This window comes from Thermobia domestica, chromosome 14 (assembly GCF_964235325.1).
Source record: "Thermobia domestica chromosome 14, izTheDome1.hap1.1, whole genome shotgun sequence".
Lineage (NCBI taxonomy): Eukaryota > Metazoa > Arthropoda > Insecta > Zygentoma > Lepismatidae > Thermobia > Thermobia domestica.
The window spans coordinates 143,657,421-143,670,368 of NC_137467.1; the positions used below are offsets into that span (position 1 = coordinate 143,657,421).

The 12,948-nt window shown below is 29.9% G+C and overlaps 1 protein-coding gene across 1 annotated transcript in view; it reads left to right on the forward strand.

The window, feature by feature from the left end:
* LOC145670369 (LIM domain only protein 3-like) overlaps window positions 1-12,451 on the forward strand; it is a 437,118-nt gene extending 424,667 nt beyond the window's left edge. Inside the window, exon 6 of the mRNA XM_081738973.1 lies at window positions 3,758-12,451. Coding sequence (XP_081595099.1) covers window positions 3,758-3,955 — 198 coding nt within the window. The 3' untranslated portion in view covers window positions 3,956-12,451. The remainder of the gene's footprint in view (window positions 1-3,757) is intronic.
* Window positions 12,452-12,948: the final 497 nt, after the last annotated feature.

A 12,948-nucleotide genomic window follows, 5' to 3' on the forward strand; every position in this document is an offset into this window, starting at 1 on the left:
CAATGAAGAAAACCACAAGTCATTTTCTTTTATGACAGTGATCAAAATATTGTCTCTATACTTTTCCTCCATCTCTTCTTCCTTCCTCTCTTAATTCACAGAATGATTTGAGATGTAGCTTTCTAACAAGGTATCAAAAACCTCATTTCACTAGGATTCACCTTTCTATCGTTCAGCAAAATGAACTGAAAAATTTTCTTTTTCAATTTATAATAGAGTTGTTTATTTTCTGATTCACGTTCTTATTCAAGCGAACTGTTAGAGAATTTAAGAAAAAGTTAATGAAACGTGTCTTCAGCAGCCACGAAATTATTGATAGTTTGTAACCTATCAGTTACAACTCAGTTGCAAAAATAATTTAATTTTCAACTATGGACTATAACGTTAAGTTTTCATCCATTCATTTCACTTCACACTCCGTTATATATTTGCCCTAAGTTCATTTTTGATGTAATAAAGAATTACTTAAACGTAATTCACTAACTAACTGTTCAAAATGATACAACACAGAATACGATATATTCGAATTTATGTATTTTTCGAAAATACTTTAACATTTATCCGTTCTATTTTTTTTTACAAAATATCTTCTTTTTAAACGAATATACACTCATTCACAATGGGATACCTTTTATGTTCTAAATTAAACTATAAAAAACCTAGATATACATGTTTGATACAAACTATATAACATAAATAGGCAATCTGGCCATAGAAGAAAATATTATACGCTACGGACCATTGTCCATAGTAACATATTCATACTATCGTTATAGGAATGGATAATATTTTTCACAGTATTAAAGCGAGCTCCAAATCGCTTAAATTGTTAATTAATTCAGTTTCTTTAACATTTTGTTAATTTGAACCACAAAACAGAAAAATTGAGAATTTTTTTCTTTTTTAAAGTGATCTCATAGTTTATTCAAACGTGTATTTTTGGAAGAAAGAAATAATTGTCTCTTATATTGATATTCGTATACTAGGTGTGTGCAAGAATATAGTCCAGGTTTTAGAAAGAAACTGTTAACAATTTCTCCAACGTTATGAACTGGAAAACAAATAATTACAGTTAATAGAGTTTTCTGTAGTATTTGAAGCTTGTTACATACATATATTTTCTAAAGTGACAAATAAATGGAAAATGATGTTGATTAATCAATTTAGATCTGATCTCGATAAGAACGTATGCACAGAATTTCAGGCAAACTGTTAGAGAATAAAAAAATAAATATGGTTGATGAAATACATGTTCAGCAGCCACGAAATTATTGGTAGTTTCAGTTTATCAGGTTACAACTCTGCTGCAAAAACAATTTCATTTTCAACAACAAATGTGACGATTTTATTTCGCTATATTTAAGCAAACATCAAACAAATCGTTTAATAATTCGATTTCTTGAGCATTTTACACCACAAAGCAGACAGTTTGTTTCAAATTCAAAAATATTTACCATAGGTAATTTACTGAAACACGCAATTGTGTAAGAAAGAATTGAATTCACTGCATTCTGGTTTTTTGTGTACTAGGCGTGTACAAAAATAGTCCTTAGTTTGAGGAAAGATGCTAATCATCTTACCAATGTTATGAATTGATAAACAAGTCGTCACATAAAATACAGTTTTCTGTCCGTCATAGGCGTTTTATATTGTCTGAAATGACGAAGGAGTGCAAAGTGATGTTGATTATCGATTTTGATCTGCTCCCACTTAGAACAGTGTGTACAAAATTTTAGACTTGTACAATTAACAGCAAAAATGTGTGCTAGCATCCTACATGCTATTTAGTGAACAAGTTTGGAACAAATCAACATTTTTTTTTTTAACGCAGTGAAGACGCAATTCTCTGTGCAGTACATAAAACTATATTATAATTGGTGAATTGGCTGGAAAGCTAACAAAACAAGGTGAACGGGACGTATGTATATTTTTGCTAATGATTATAATGCATTAGTTCCTATTCCATTAATACATACAAAGCAATATTAAGACGGTCATCATTTAAGTTCTCAATATGGCGGCCGAAGTTCCACTTGAATTTTTTGAGACTTCTATGTTATTTTGAACAGCATTCCGAACTTTTCTGCCGATGTGAATTGATTTTCTCTGTTTTTAAAAGTCGTATTTTTCGATGTTTGAAATATATGTTTTTTCTTTTTTTCAATTATCAACACTTATCCACATCTTATAATTCTGTGAATATTTATCTGATTCGTTTCTAATTGGAGCCGCGGTGGCTCAGTGGTAGAGCGTTCACCTCTGGTGCTTGGGGTCCCTGGTTCAATTCCAGCCTCCGCCAAGTGAACTTTGTGGTGGACAAACACCGTGTGCGTGGGTTTTCTCGGGATTTTCCCGTTTCCTCCCACTTTCTTCATTTCACAATTTCATTCATTACTCATCATCACCGTCTCCTTTAGCCTAACCGGCATAACGTGGGACGTAAAACTCAAAGATTTTTTTCATTTCTAGTTGCCATGTTCATTACATGCCAATGCCTAGTCACACTGTAGATGTGATCAGAGGAAGGATAGATGGCCGTTCGTACTCACCAGATAGTGTTGACATTGCAGTATCCATTCAGTATCGCGAGGATAATTGGGGATCTACTTAAAAGAAAGAACACTGGTTTAGAAAACCATCATTAACGGTGTGAGGAGCCGATGTGCATAACACATATCATTTCAAAGGTCAAAAGACAGCTGGCCCTGGGGCTCCAAGGGCTGTTGCGCTATGAGTTTAATTTAAGTTCTAGTTTATTTAGTGACCTCCAACTAGTGTTTTACTTACTACAATAATTTCCACATTATAACGAAAAACATACTAATTGTCTTTAACTGTATCTTTAATCGACCACGAAAGGAAGAAAGCTTATGCCATTTTCGACGAACAATATAACCATGTCAGAAGGTTATCATCATTAATACTGAAACCAATCCAGAGTTATCGAAGAATGCAGCTCTGATTCTCTTCTTAATACTCTCGCTAACATGTCTAACATGTTTTAATACATTCTAATGCAACAGTAGACAGTGCCATCATAATATAAGTTTTTATGTTGATAAGTTCAATATCAATGGGCAAAATTACATACAAATATAAACAACGTACAGAAAATTAGAAAATTGTATTTTGCAATAACAATTATTGGCAAACGAACATATACGATTGGATGTGCACTTTTTGTGGTGACATTTTAATAGTAAAGTTTACTGATAAAGTCATGGCTTTTACTTAATCATAAACTCTAACATCTAACTTATCATTTATTTCAATGTACCTGTACGACATTTTCATTTCACAGTTGAAACACCCTATAATACTGCAGGCAGCGACAAACTGTTTCAGGGAACTACTGACACCTTTGTCAGTGCAGATTAAAAAAAAATGCACCTTTGTCAAGAGAATTCAGTTATGAATGAAGTTTCAGTTGTATAAATCATGAAAATATTTCGTATAGATATACCGAATAAAAAGAATTTTGTAGATTTATGCCTCCTATAAAGTGAAGTACTGTATTTGAAAATTTTTAGTAGGTGCAAATCTTCAATATTTATATCCGAAAGAACACGAGTGTGCAGTTTAGATAAAACATCAAACTTTTGTCCCATGTTATCTTTAAACATTTTTTATGTTCTATTAATTTCACATATGTATGTAAAATTTTACGTGCAGAATTTGGAATTCCATTATTTTTTAAAAAATCTTGTTTATGCAACTACATTTGGATTTATTTTTTTCAATTTTTCGTCTTTTACAGCCAGGAGACAATCTAACCGAAAGACTGGGTTTGCTTCCTCATTCGTTTTCTACTACAACTACAACTGGACCACTGAAGCCTGGAGTGTGCCTCGGTGTTGCCAGCGGAGGTAAAACAGTGTTACCAGGCCGAAATTCCAGTGACGATGCTTCCAGTGGATACGGCAGCCCAGATTCTGACATTTTCGATGTTCAGTGACTTCTTTGATTTCAGCCTCAGATGATATTTGCCATGTGATATATTTCTTTACTTTTACTTGAGTGTTTAACACACAAATTTAACACACAAAAAACAACAAAAATGCGAAAAAAACATGTTGCACAGTTTAAAAAGTTAACGTATTGAACCGAAGAATGAATAAGACATGATTTACTTACGTACACATATATAGACAAACTATGTTTTAATAATGAGAAGCAAACGTACTTTTGTTCGAGGAAAAGTGACTTTACGGAATCAAAAGGAAAGAATAGGAAAAAGAAGATGTAAAAATTGATATTTTTCCACATTTGATGCTAGTCGGATGACCAAAAAAAGAGGAAAGTATATACAGTATATTAATATGTATGTAAAAACAAAATAAAACAGAATCTGGAAAGTAATTCATGCACATACATCTGTGTTCAAGATCCTTTGACTTTTGTACAAAATAAACAATTTTGCACCATTACTTTGTTCTCAGAAAGTGAATTACTGCTTATATAAAAGAAATATTATTCGTTTTTATTTTACTTTTTGTTTAATATATTTGTTTTAATCTAGTCAAATATTTCTGTTAATTAATTTTTCGACTTAAATTAGTTTAAAATTATTATTTGTTAGATATTCACGTTAATTTTAAGCCTTGTACAATCATCAGTGAAGATAGTATATTACATGTAGAGACTATATAGAAAATATAGTATTTACTTTTATTGGTGACTGTACAGTTTTCAATTATTACGAACACAAAAACACAAAAGTAACAAACAAGAAAAATCAGTGGTGAAGACATTGTTGTTTTCATCTATATGTGATTTTAGAAGTTCATAAGTGAAATACCATTTAAGAATAAGTGTAATACAAATTATGTATTTTAATTTAAAGTCTTACAACTTACTTCTGAAGTCAGTGCCACAACCCTTAGATGTAAGGAGATGAGTAACGCTAACACTTGCTCGGCCATACTATAGGAATTGAATATTAAACTTTGGTTCAGAAAGGAACCAATCTAGCTCTAACCTATATATATGGGTTAGCAGGTAAGTTATCAAAACCGGTACCGAAAGATCAAATCACTGAATCGAAGAATCAGAAAAAAAAAAATAAGTAAATAAAATGAATGAAATGGCCAAAGTAAAGACTTACCAAGTTTTCCCTACACATGTTCTAAATCTTTGTCGATATAATTCAAGGTACAATTACTGGTAGAAACTATAGGAAGCATACTTAAGAAGATAAAGACATTAATAAAATGACAAAGCTTACCTTTGCACCCGTGATCCTCTTCTTTTAGGTTATGTTGATATTTGAACTCGCTCTGGAGTTATGTTCGTAATTATTTTTATATTTTTACAGGTTGGAACTCCTACGTTTTCGAATCTCTTTTTATGAGGATAAAAACCCCAAGACTGAACCTAGATAGCGGAAATCTTGATCAAAGATGGAATTGTATATCGTCGGCGTTGAGGCAGAAGTCACCAGCTCCAAAAACACATGAATGGAGTTAGGTACTTCTTCCAGTACGATAACGATATACAAGGTGAAATATACGATGTTCTGATTTTATTATGATTCTAGATATAGCAGATGACATTGTTATGCTAAGGATAAGAACGCTTAGCATCACAATTTCACCTGCTACATCTAGTTTGACAATGTTAGAACGTCGTGTGCTTCACCTTGTGTATCGTTATCGTACTGGAAGAAGTACTTGACTCCATTCGTATGTTTTTGGAGTAGTTACTTCTGCCTAAATGCCGACGATATATCAAATCAAAAGAAAGATAAAAATTTAACTCAAGATTTTTATTTTCATTTTACAGTTTCACAGGTTCACTTCAAAGATTTTTTTTAATGCTAAATTCAAAACTTAATACAGTTTGGAGTTGACAAAAATCTTGATCTGGCTACAGTGGTACATACGATGTTGAATGCCGTCTGAATTTTCTTCTGGTCAAGCTTTTGTGCTAAGAGAAAAGAATATTTAAGTACGAAAAAGAATTTGTACATAGTTGTAAATATTTACATTTCACTACTACAGTGAAGTAAGTATGCATGGAAACCAGTGTGGATAGTGACAAGTAAAAATGAACATCAAGAAGTAACATTTGATACCAAAACAGTTACTAGAAATTGAGTTATTCGTGTGTTAGTGGACCGATAATAATTCCAAACAAAGAATAAAAAATCTAATGTAGTCCAAGAGTTCGGGGTTCATTTTCTTCACAGGACTTACATAAGTACACAACGATGGTATTATAGGAGTTCCAGCCCGGAAAAAAAAAATGCGAACTTTACTTCAGAACGAGTCGAAATATCAATATAAACTAAACGAAGAGGACCACAGGTGCAGAGATAGGCTTAAGCTTTGTCATCTTACTAATTTAACATGCACCCAATATCACTTATCAGTAAACATAAGATAAAGACATCTTACCTTACACCTTAATTATGACTTTGAACACGTTGTTTCAAACCTTCGCTCGTCTCTTCTTTAGTGTGACTATTTCAGCTTCGCTACTTAAGAGCCTGCCTTACTAAAAATAATACAAATTTACCGTTTTTCTTTTGCTTGTTTATTCATAAGTGAGAGGAGATAATGAAATGCAATTTATCATAATCGTAGATAATGTTATTCTACAACAGAAAATATGAACCTGAAGAATTTTCAGTGTTGCCATCCATAGAAATTACTGTGTTGACAGAATAACATTTCCCCCAAAATCTAAGTTAAGACAGCTACTAAGGAATGAACTCAACTTAATTTGATTATGTTTTGGTATCCTGTGAATTACTTTTTAAATAACATTATTATTTAATTTGAATAACTGTATGTTAAAATTATTTTGTTTGTTTGTTACGAACTAAATACAACTATTATTTAAAAAGTAGTTCAGAAGAAACCAAAACAACATGATACGTAACCAAATGCAGTTGAGTTCGTTCCTCTAGTCGCTGCCTTAACTTAGATTTTGGGGGAGCTGTTATTCTGGCAACACTGTAATTTCTATGGATGGCAACATTGAAAATTCTTTAGGTTCATAGTTTCTGTTGTAGAATAACATTATCTATGATTATGATAAGTTGCATTTCATTCTCTCCTCTCACTTATGAATAAACAAGCAAAAGAAAAATGGTAAATTTTGTATTATTTTTAGTAAGGCAGGCTTTTAACGTACATATATCATGTTGATGATTTTTTTTTTTTAATTCTGAAAAATCCCATAACCCAGATCAAACAACTTTTAAAATTAAATCTTATGCAATCTCATTCCACACTTCCAGATAATAATGGAAAAATTGCTGAATGTTCGCCTCAAAAACTAACAAATCAGAAAACTGTTTCACAAATGATTGATTGTCTCAATTGTAAAAATGTTTGTTCGCAAATTTAAGTAGCAAGTGCAACATTTTTAATGCTACAATTAAGACAAATGTAATTACTATGATTATAACAGATCAAATTTTGTGTACAGCGATCATTTGTGAAGCGCTTTTCTACTTTGTAACGGTTTTTGAGAGGAACATATCATCAATTTTTTCATCATGACTTAGGGTGTGTGTAATGAACTTACATAAAATTTAATTTTAAAAGTTATTTCATCCGAGTTACGGGATTTTCAGAATGAAAAGCTCCATCAATATGTCATACACTTAGCAGCGCAGATGAAAGAGGCATACCGAAGAAGAGGCGAATGAACCAGTATGATGTTAAAATTCTTAATGAGGACGTAAGGTAATATATCTATACATTTCTAAATATGAGACAATATATATACTTCAGTGGATCACAAAATATTACTAATCTGTTTAACATAAAGTTAAATTAAGTGCCAACAAATTATTCTATACTCATCCACCAAAACATGAATAATGAATTGCAACCTGCCTTCAATCACGTTAAAAACAGCGGCGGTCGTTGAGAACAGTCATATGAGTAAAATTAAACTTCTAACGCTAAAACTAAAGGAAGGAAACTTTTCTAATACTGTAATTCTTGTATATCAGAATTGGAATGTTAAGTAAGTTTTCCTGCCTTTGGTTTGAAGTGACGAAAATTTGTTTACTTATGTAACTTCTCTCACGAGTTGTCACTGATTTAAAAAAAAAAAAAATAAACATATGTTGTGTGAATATTTGAAATCACCTATTATGTACGCGAAAGTATAATTCGCACGAACAGTGTTATTGATACAAATATAAGAATAATTATATTACTGAAAAGACTGGTAAATAGAAACTTGCATACTTTAACAAATTATTTGAATACATTACATTATTTTAGCATATTTACATTTTGGTAACAGCACATTATTTCATTCAGCACAATTAGACTTTTTCAAGTGCAGACACATTTCGCAAAACATGAAATTCTGATTGTGTGAGTAAATTTAATTGCTATATTACAATCTAGTAAGACTGCAATATTTCTTTATACCATTAGACTTTCAAAATAATTTATTTTTGCATGCACACTAATTGTAAACAGATAACATTATGGCATTTTGAGTGTTCATGTTTCTATTGTAACACCCTATATATATATTCAAAAGTTTGTTATTAAGAAATGATGATTTACGTTTGTGTTAAAAATTGACCCTTTTTCTTGAAATATTGCTAAAATAAAATCAAAAATTAATAATTATGACAATAGCAGAAAAATCTCTCATCTTTCTTTATGATCGTTTATTTAAAGGCAAGTGTTTGGTAACATGAAAGTACAGTACGATTTGTATGAATAACCTTTCCCTCTCTATTTGTTATAGACTACAAATATAATAGCGATATTATAGTATTGGAAAGCCGATAAAAACTTCTATATCTTAATAAGGTACAAACTTTATATTTAGTTCAATGCATTTTGAACACTGTTATATATTATTAAGTTTTCAACATATATAGGTTCCTTTTCTATTGTGCTCTTATATCTATGATAAATAAGTATTCTTTTAAGTTTATCTAAGACATAAAAGTGGAAAATTCAAGATGAAACAAACATTGCATTTTGGACGCTTACTGTACATTATTTACGGTCAGAAAGTTTTTCGGTTCCTCATGAGACAGTTTTCGCTAAATACGAATTTAATAATTTGCAATAATATGTGGAAATTCATAGTATGGAAAGTTTTTTTTTCATTAAACTTAGCTTCCGTTACATACAAGATGTATTATTGTCTTTATGTTTGAAATACATAATTACTTTCAAAATGATAAAAAGTCGTATACGAATTTACCTAGAAGCAGTAATTCATACTCTGAGAAGGAACTGTGTGTGAACTTCTTGAATCACACATTGTGTATTATACCAATTTTGTCTTTTTAGAAGCGAAAAATGGAACAGCAATTTGTGGTGCACTAATCACTACTATCTTTTACCCTATGTTTATGTACGTCATTTGATGAGAATAGTTGTCGATTTATTATTTAACGAGCAAACAGAAGTGTTTTTACGGAAGATAATTTCATATTAATGTAATTTATAGTTGTTACAAAATATTGAAGCTGTATTTCTCATGTAGCTTTATTAAGCAATTTCCTAGAACATTTTACATCAGAGACTTTTGAAATAGTGTTTTTAAGTCTGTAGATTGGAAAAATGGCATATTTCTTTAGTTTGGTTAGCATGGCGACAACCAAAATTTATTTCTAGACAGATAAGAATCTGCTGCTGTCTTGAAACAATTTTTCATAAGGCATAAAAATTATGAGTTGTATTCATTAAAAAATGATAATGAATTATACAACAACACTATTTGTTCAAAACTGACAACAACAAAAATAATAAGCGCTGCTGATAATTTTGAATTACATACAAGTGTGTTTAATTACAAATACAAATGGCAATTAACATAGAAAGTACCAGAATACGTCATCGCATTCCCAACTTAGTTCTATTGAAAACAAAATATTTACTTGTTTTAAAATTAACAAAAAGAATAACAATTTCGAATATATTTTTGACATTTAAAATAAAATTTTTGAATAGAGTAATAAATATTTAACTTTTAACGACGGATTTTTCTGTATATTAATATCCCAGCGATCGTTTCACTTCGTTTTCCGCTAGCATCATTTTGGTTTCTTAAGAAAGTTTTCAGTAACCTTTTACTTATGTAATGAAGAGACTTGAAACACTATTTCAATTTTTCTTTGATCATTTATTTGATACTTCTCTCACCATTACAGCTTAATTGCTTCATTTTGTAGTAGTTAAAAATGCTGAGACCGCCTTGCCAGAGAATGGCAAGCATACAAAAAAATTAATATATTTGTATTTCTCTATGATCATATTAACAAAAAGAAAAACAATCCTTGCTCAAAGTAACTGAACGAAAAAGAAACTAAAGTTTAGTTTCAAGGTGAATATTATAATGTTATAATAGGTAATTAAGGGCATAGACTAAAGGCGAAATATTAACAATTCAATCCATCAATGAGGAAGACATTTTTTTCTGTTTATTATTGAAATAGGGAATTCAGTGGCGGCTCTTGAGAGAAATCGCATCTGTGAAAATTAAACTTTTATTATTACAAGCTGAGGGAAGATAACTTATTTAAGGTTCTAATTGTGGTATACAGGAATTAGAACATTAAATTAATTTTCTGTCCATATTTTGTACTGATAAAAGTTCATTTGTTATCGATGTGACTTCTCTCAACAGCTGCCACTGAGAGAACTATTAAAATTGCTGAGTACCTGCGCCATCTTATTTCTATTATCCAGTTGATATCCCATGATGAAGAACTTTTGTTTATTTTTTATTTATTTTTTGAAATTAATAGAAATATGAATAATTCAATTGTACTGGTTTCATCTTCATATTTATTTATAATAAAGATGAAAATAAAATTTTACCAACAGAAATACTTCATTATTTCTAATCTGCAGTACAGTTTCGATAAGGTATTATTGTCTTCATCAGACATATTATTGCGACATTTTACAATGAGTTTGATGAAGGCAATGATATTTTTACTGCAACTGTAAGTATTTGGGTTTGGTTAGATTTTAAGTTTGTATATAGTTCCTAAGCTTGAACAAGCAGCGTTCCATTAAGTACCTTTTCTTTCTCAAAACCATTTTCATTTATAGTTTAAAACCATAGAAAAATGACATTAAATTAAATAATGTTGAATTAACATACGATGCAATTTTATCTTACAAAACAAGGAACATTTAGGGAAATGTAAAAACGAAATCACTAAAACTATATAAGTAAATAAAATTATTTTTAATTCTACTAAGTAAAATACTTTGACATATAAATGAATAGGATGAAAAAAAGAAATAATATGGTGCAGTTGTTCAGCAATATTATAGTTCTAAGTATACAAAGTTGTTCTATGTGGTTATTCGTATGTCATTTTTATATGCAGTATACACATTTGAAGTTACTGTAATAAAAGGACACGAAACAGATTAAAAATACATCTTCATATAAAATCATTATGAAGATATATCAAAGACGGGAAATACAAGTTAGTCATGCTAGATATATGGTTATGTTAATTCCTGTATGTCACTTTAAATTAAAATATGATCACTATTTGTTCACTATTTGATCACTAATTTTTCAGACCAGTCAAAGATTTGTTTAAAAAAGAAAATGATGCCCGAACGTGTAACAATTAAACCAGTTGTAGGAATTAATGCTGGTCATTTTAGGATGATAATATGAAACATTATTCCAAGATTGATTGTTGTGTTTTACGGCTATATTAACAGTTTTCAAAATAATGTTTTAAAAAACTGAAAGATGACATTAACATTTTACTACTAATTTTTTATTTTTTTATTTTATTTCTTATACAATTCTAGAATCTTGAAAAATATTTGAAGTTATTTACGACTTCAAATGTTTTGATGAAACACTATTCAAAATGAAGAACTTCTTGAAAACAAGATACTATCTTAGATTACATAGAATGTTTTCTGTATTTTTGAAAGCCACACTACAAATTTTTAAAGATTTATTTATTTTTAAAAAATAATATTTGAAGAAAATATGGAAAAAATCTTTTAAAATTCAAGAACAGTCTTAGGAGTAAACAAGTTTATTTTATGACGTGTTTGAAATTGCAACTGTTAATTGATTAGAACATCTTGTAGTTGAAAGTTAATTTTAAATTAGTAATTTTGATTGCTGAGTTCACACTTTTACATAACAAAAATCAAGAAAATGATAAATGCTTTTGAAATAATGATTATAGATGTCACAAATAATGAATTTACTTAAATAGTCTGATGCGCATTACACTTGAACTAAACAAAAAGGAATTGTTTTCTTTTACGTAGAATTTGTTTTCTTTGGTTAGACTTGTCATTTATCAATACTAAAATTGAAGTGCCATAACTTAGAGTTCCAATTTTGACGAACAGAAATCGTCCTAGATCCTATGGTTTAAAACTTGTAGATTCATTAGCGTGCCATTTAATGTGTTTATCTTGAAAATAAACAAAAATAGTAACATCGTATACATATAATACAATAACTAACGTGAATACGCTGAATAGGTTTAAAAATTAACCAAAATCATGTCATGCCATATTAAAGACTAAAAGGTCAAAGAACATGTACACTACCACATCAGTTAATTGTTCCACTTTTTAAAACTTTTTTTTTTATACAACAGAAATCTTCTTTCAAATAACATTTAATTAAGACATGATACATAATTACATATACACAAGCATTTGTTATACACTTATACATTTATACATAATATTAGAAAATAATTTTATCAAAACTCATACTGAAATCCATATAACATGTAATTCGTTCTGAGAGGCACAAGAACGGATCAATTATTTCCGAAATGTGAGATCTGATACCTTGGATTTGTCGGAGTAAAACTAACGAGTCAAGTTCGATACTATGACTAAAATCCTTATTTTTAAGTTTGAGTTAGATTAATATGAACCTCGTAATAAGTAACACTTCAAGCTGATATCAGTAATACGTTGATTTCACTGACAAATAGAATATGCT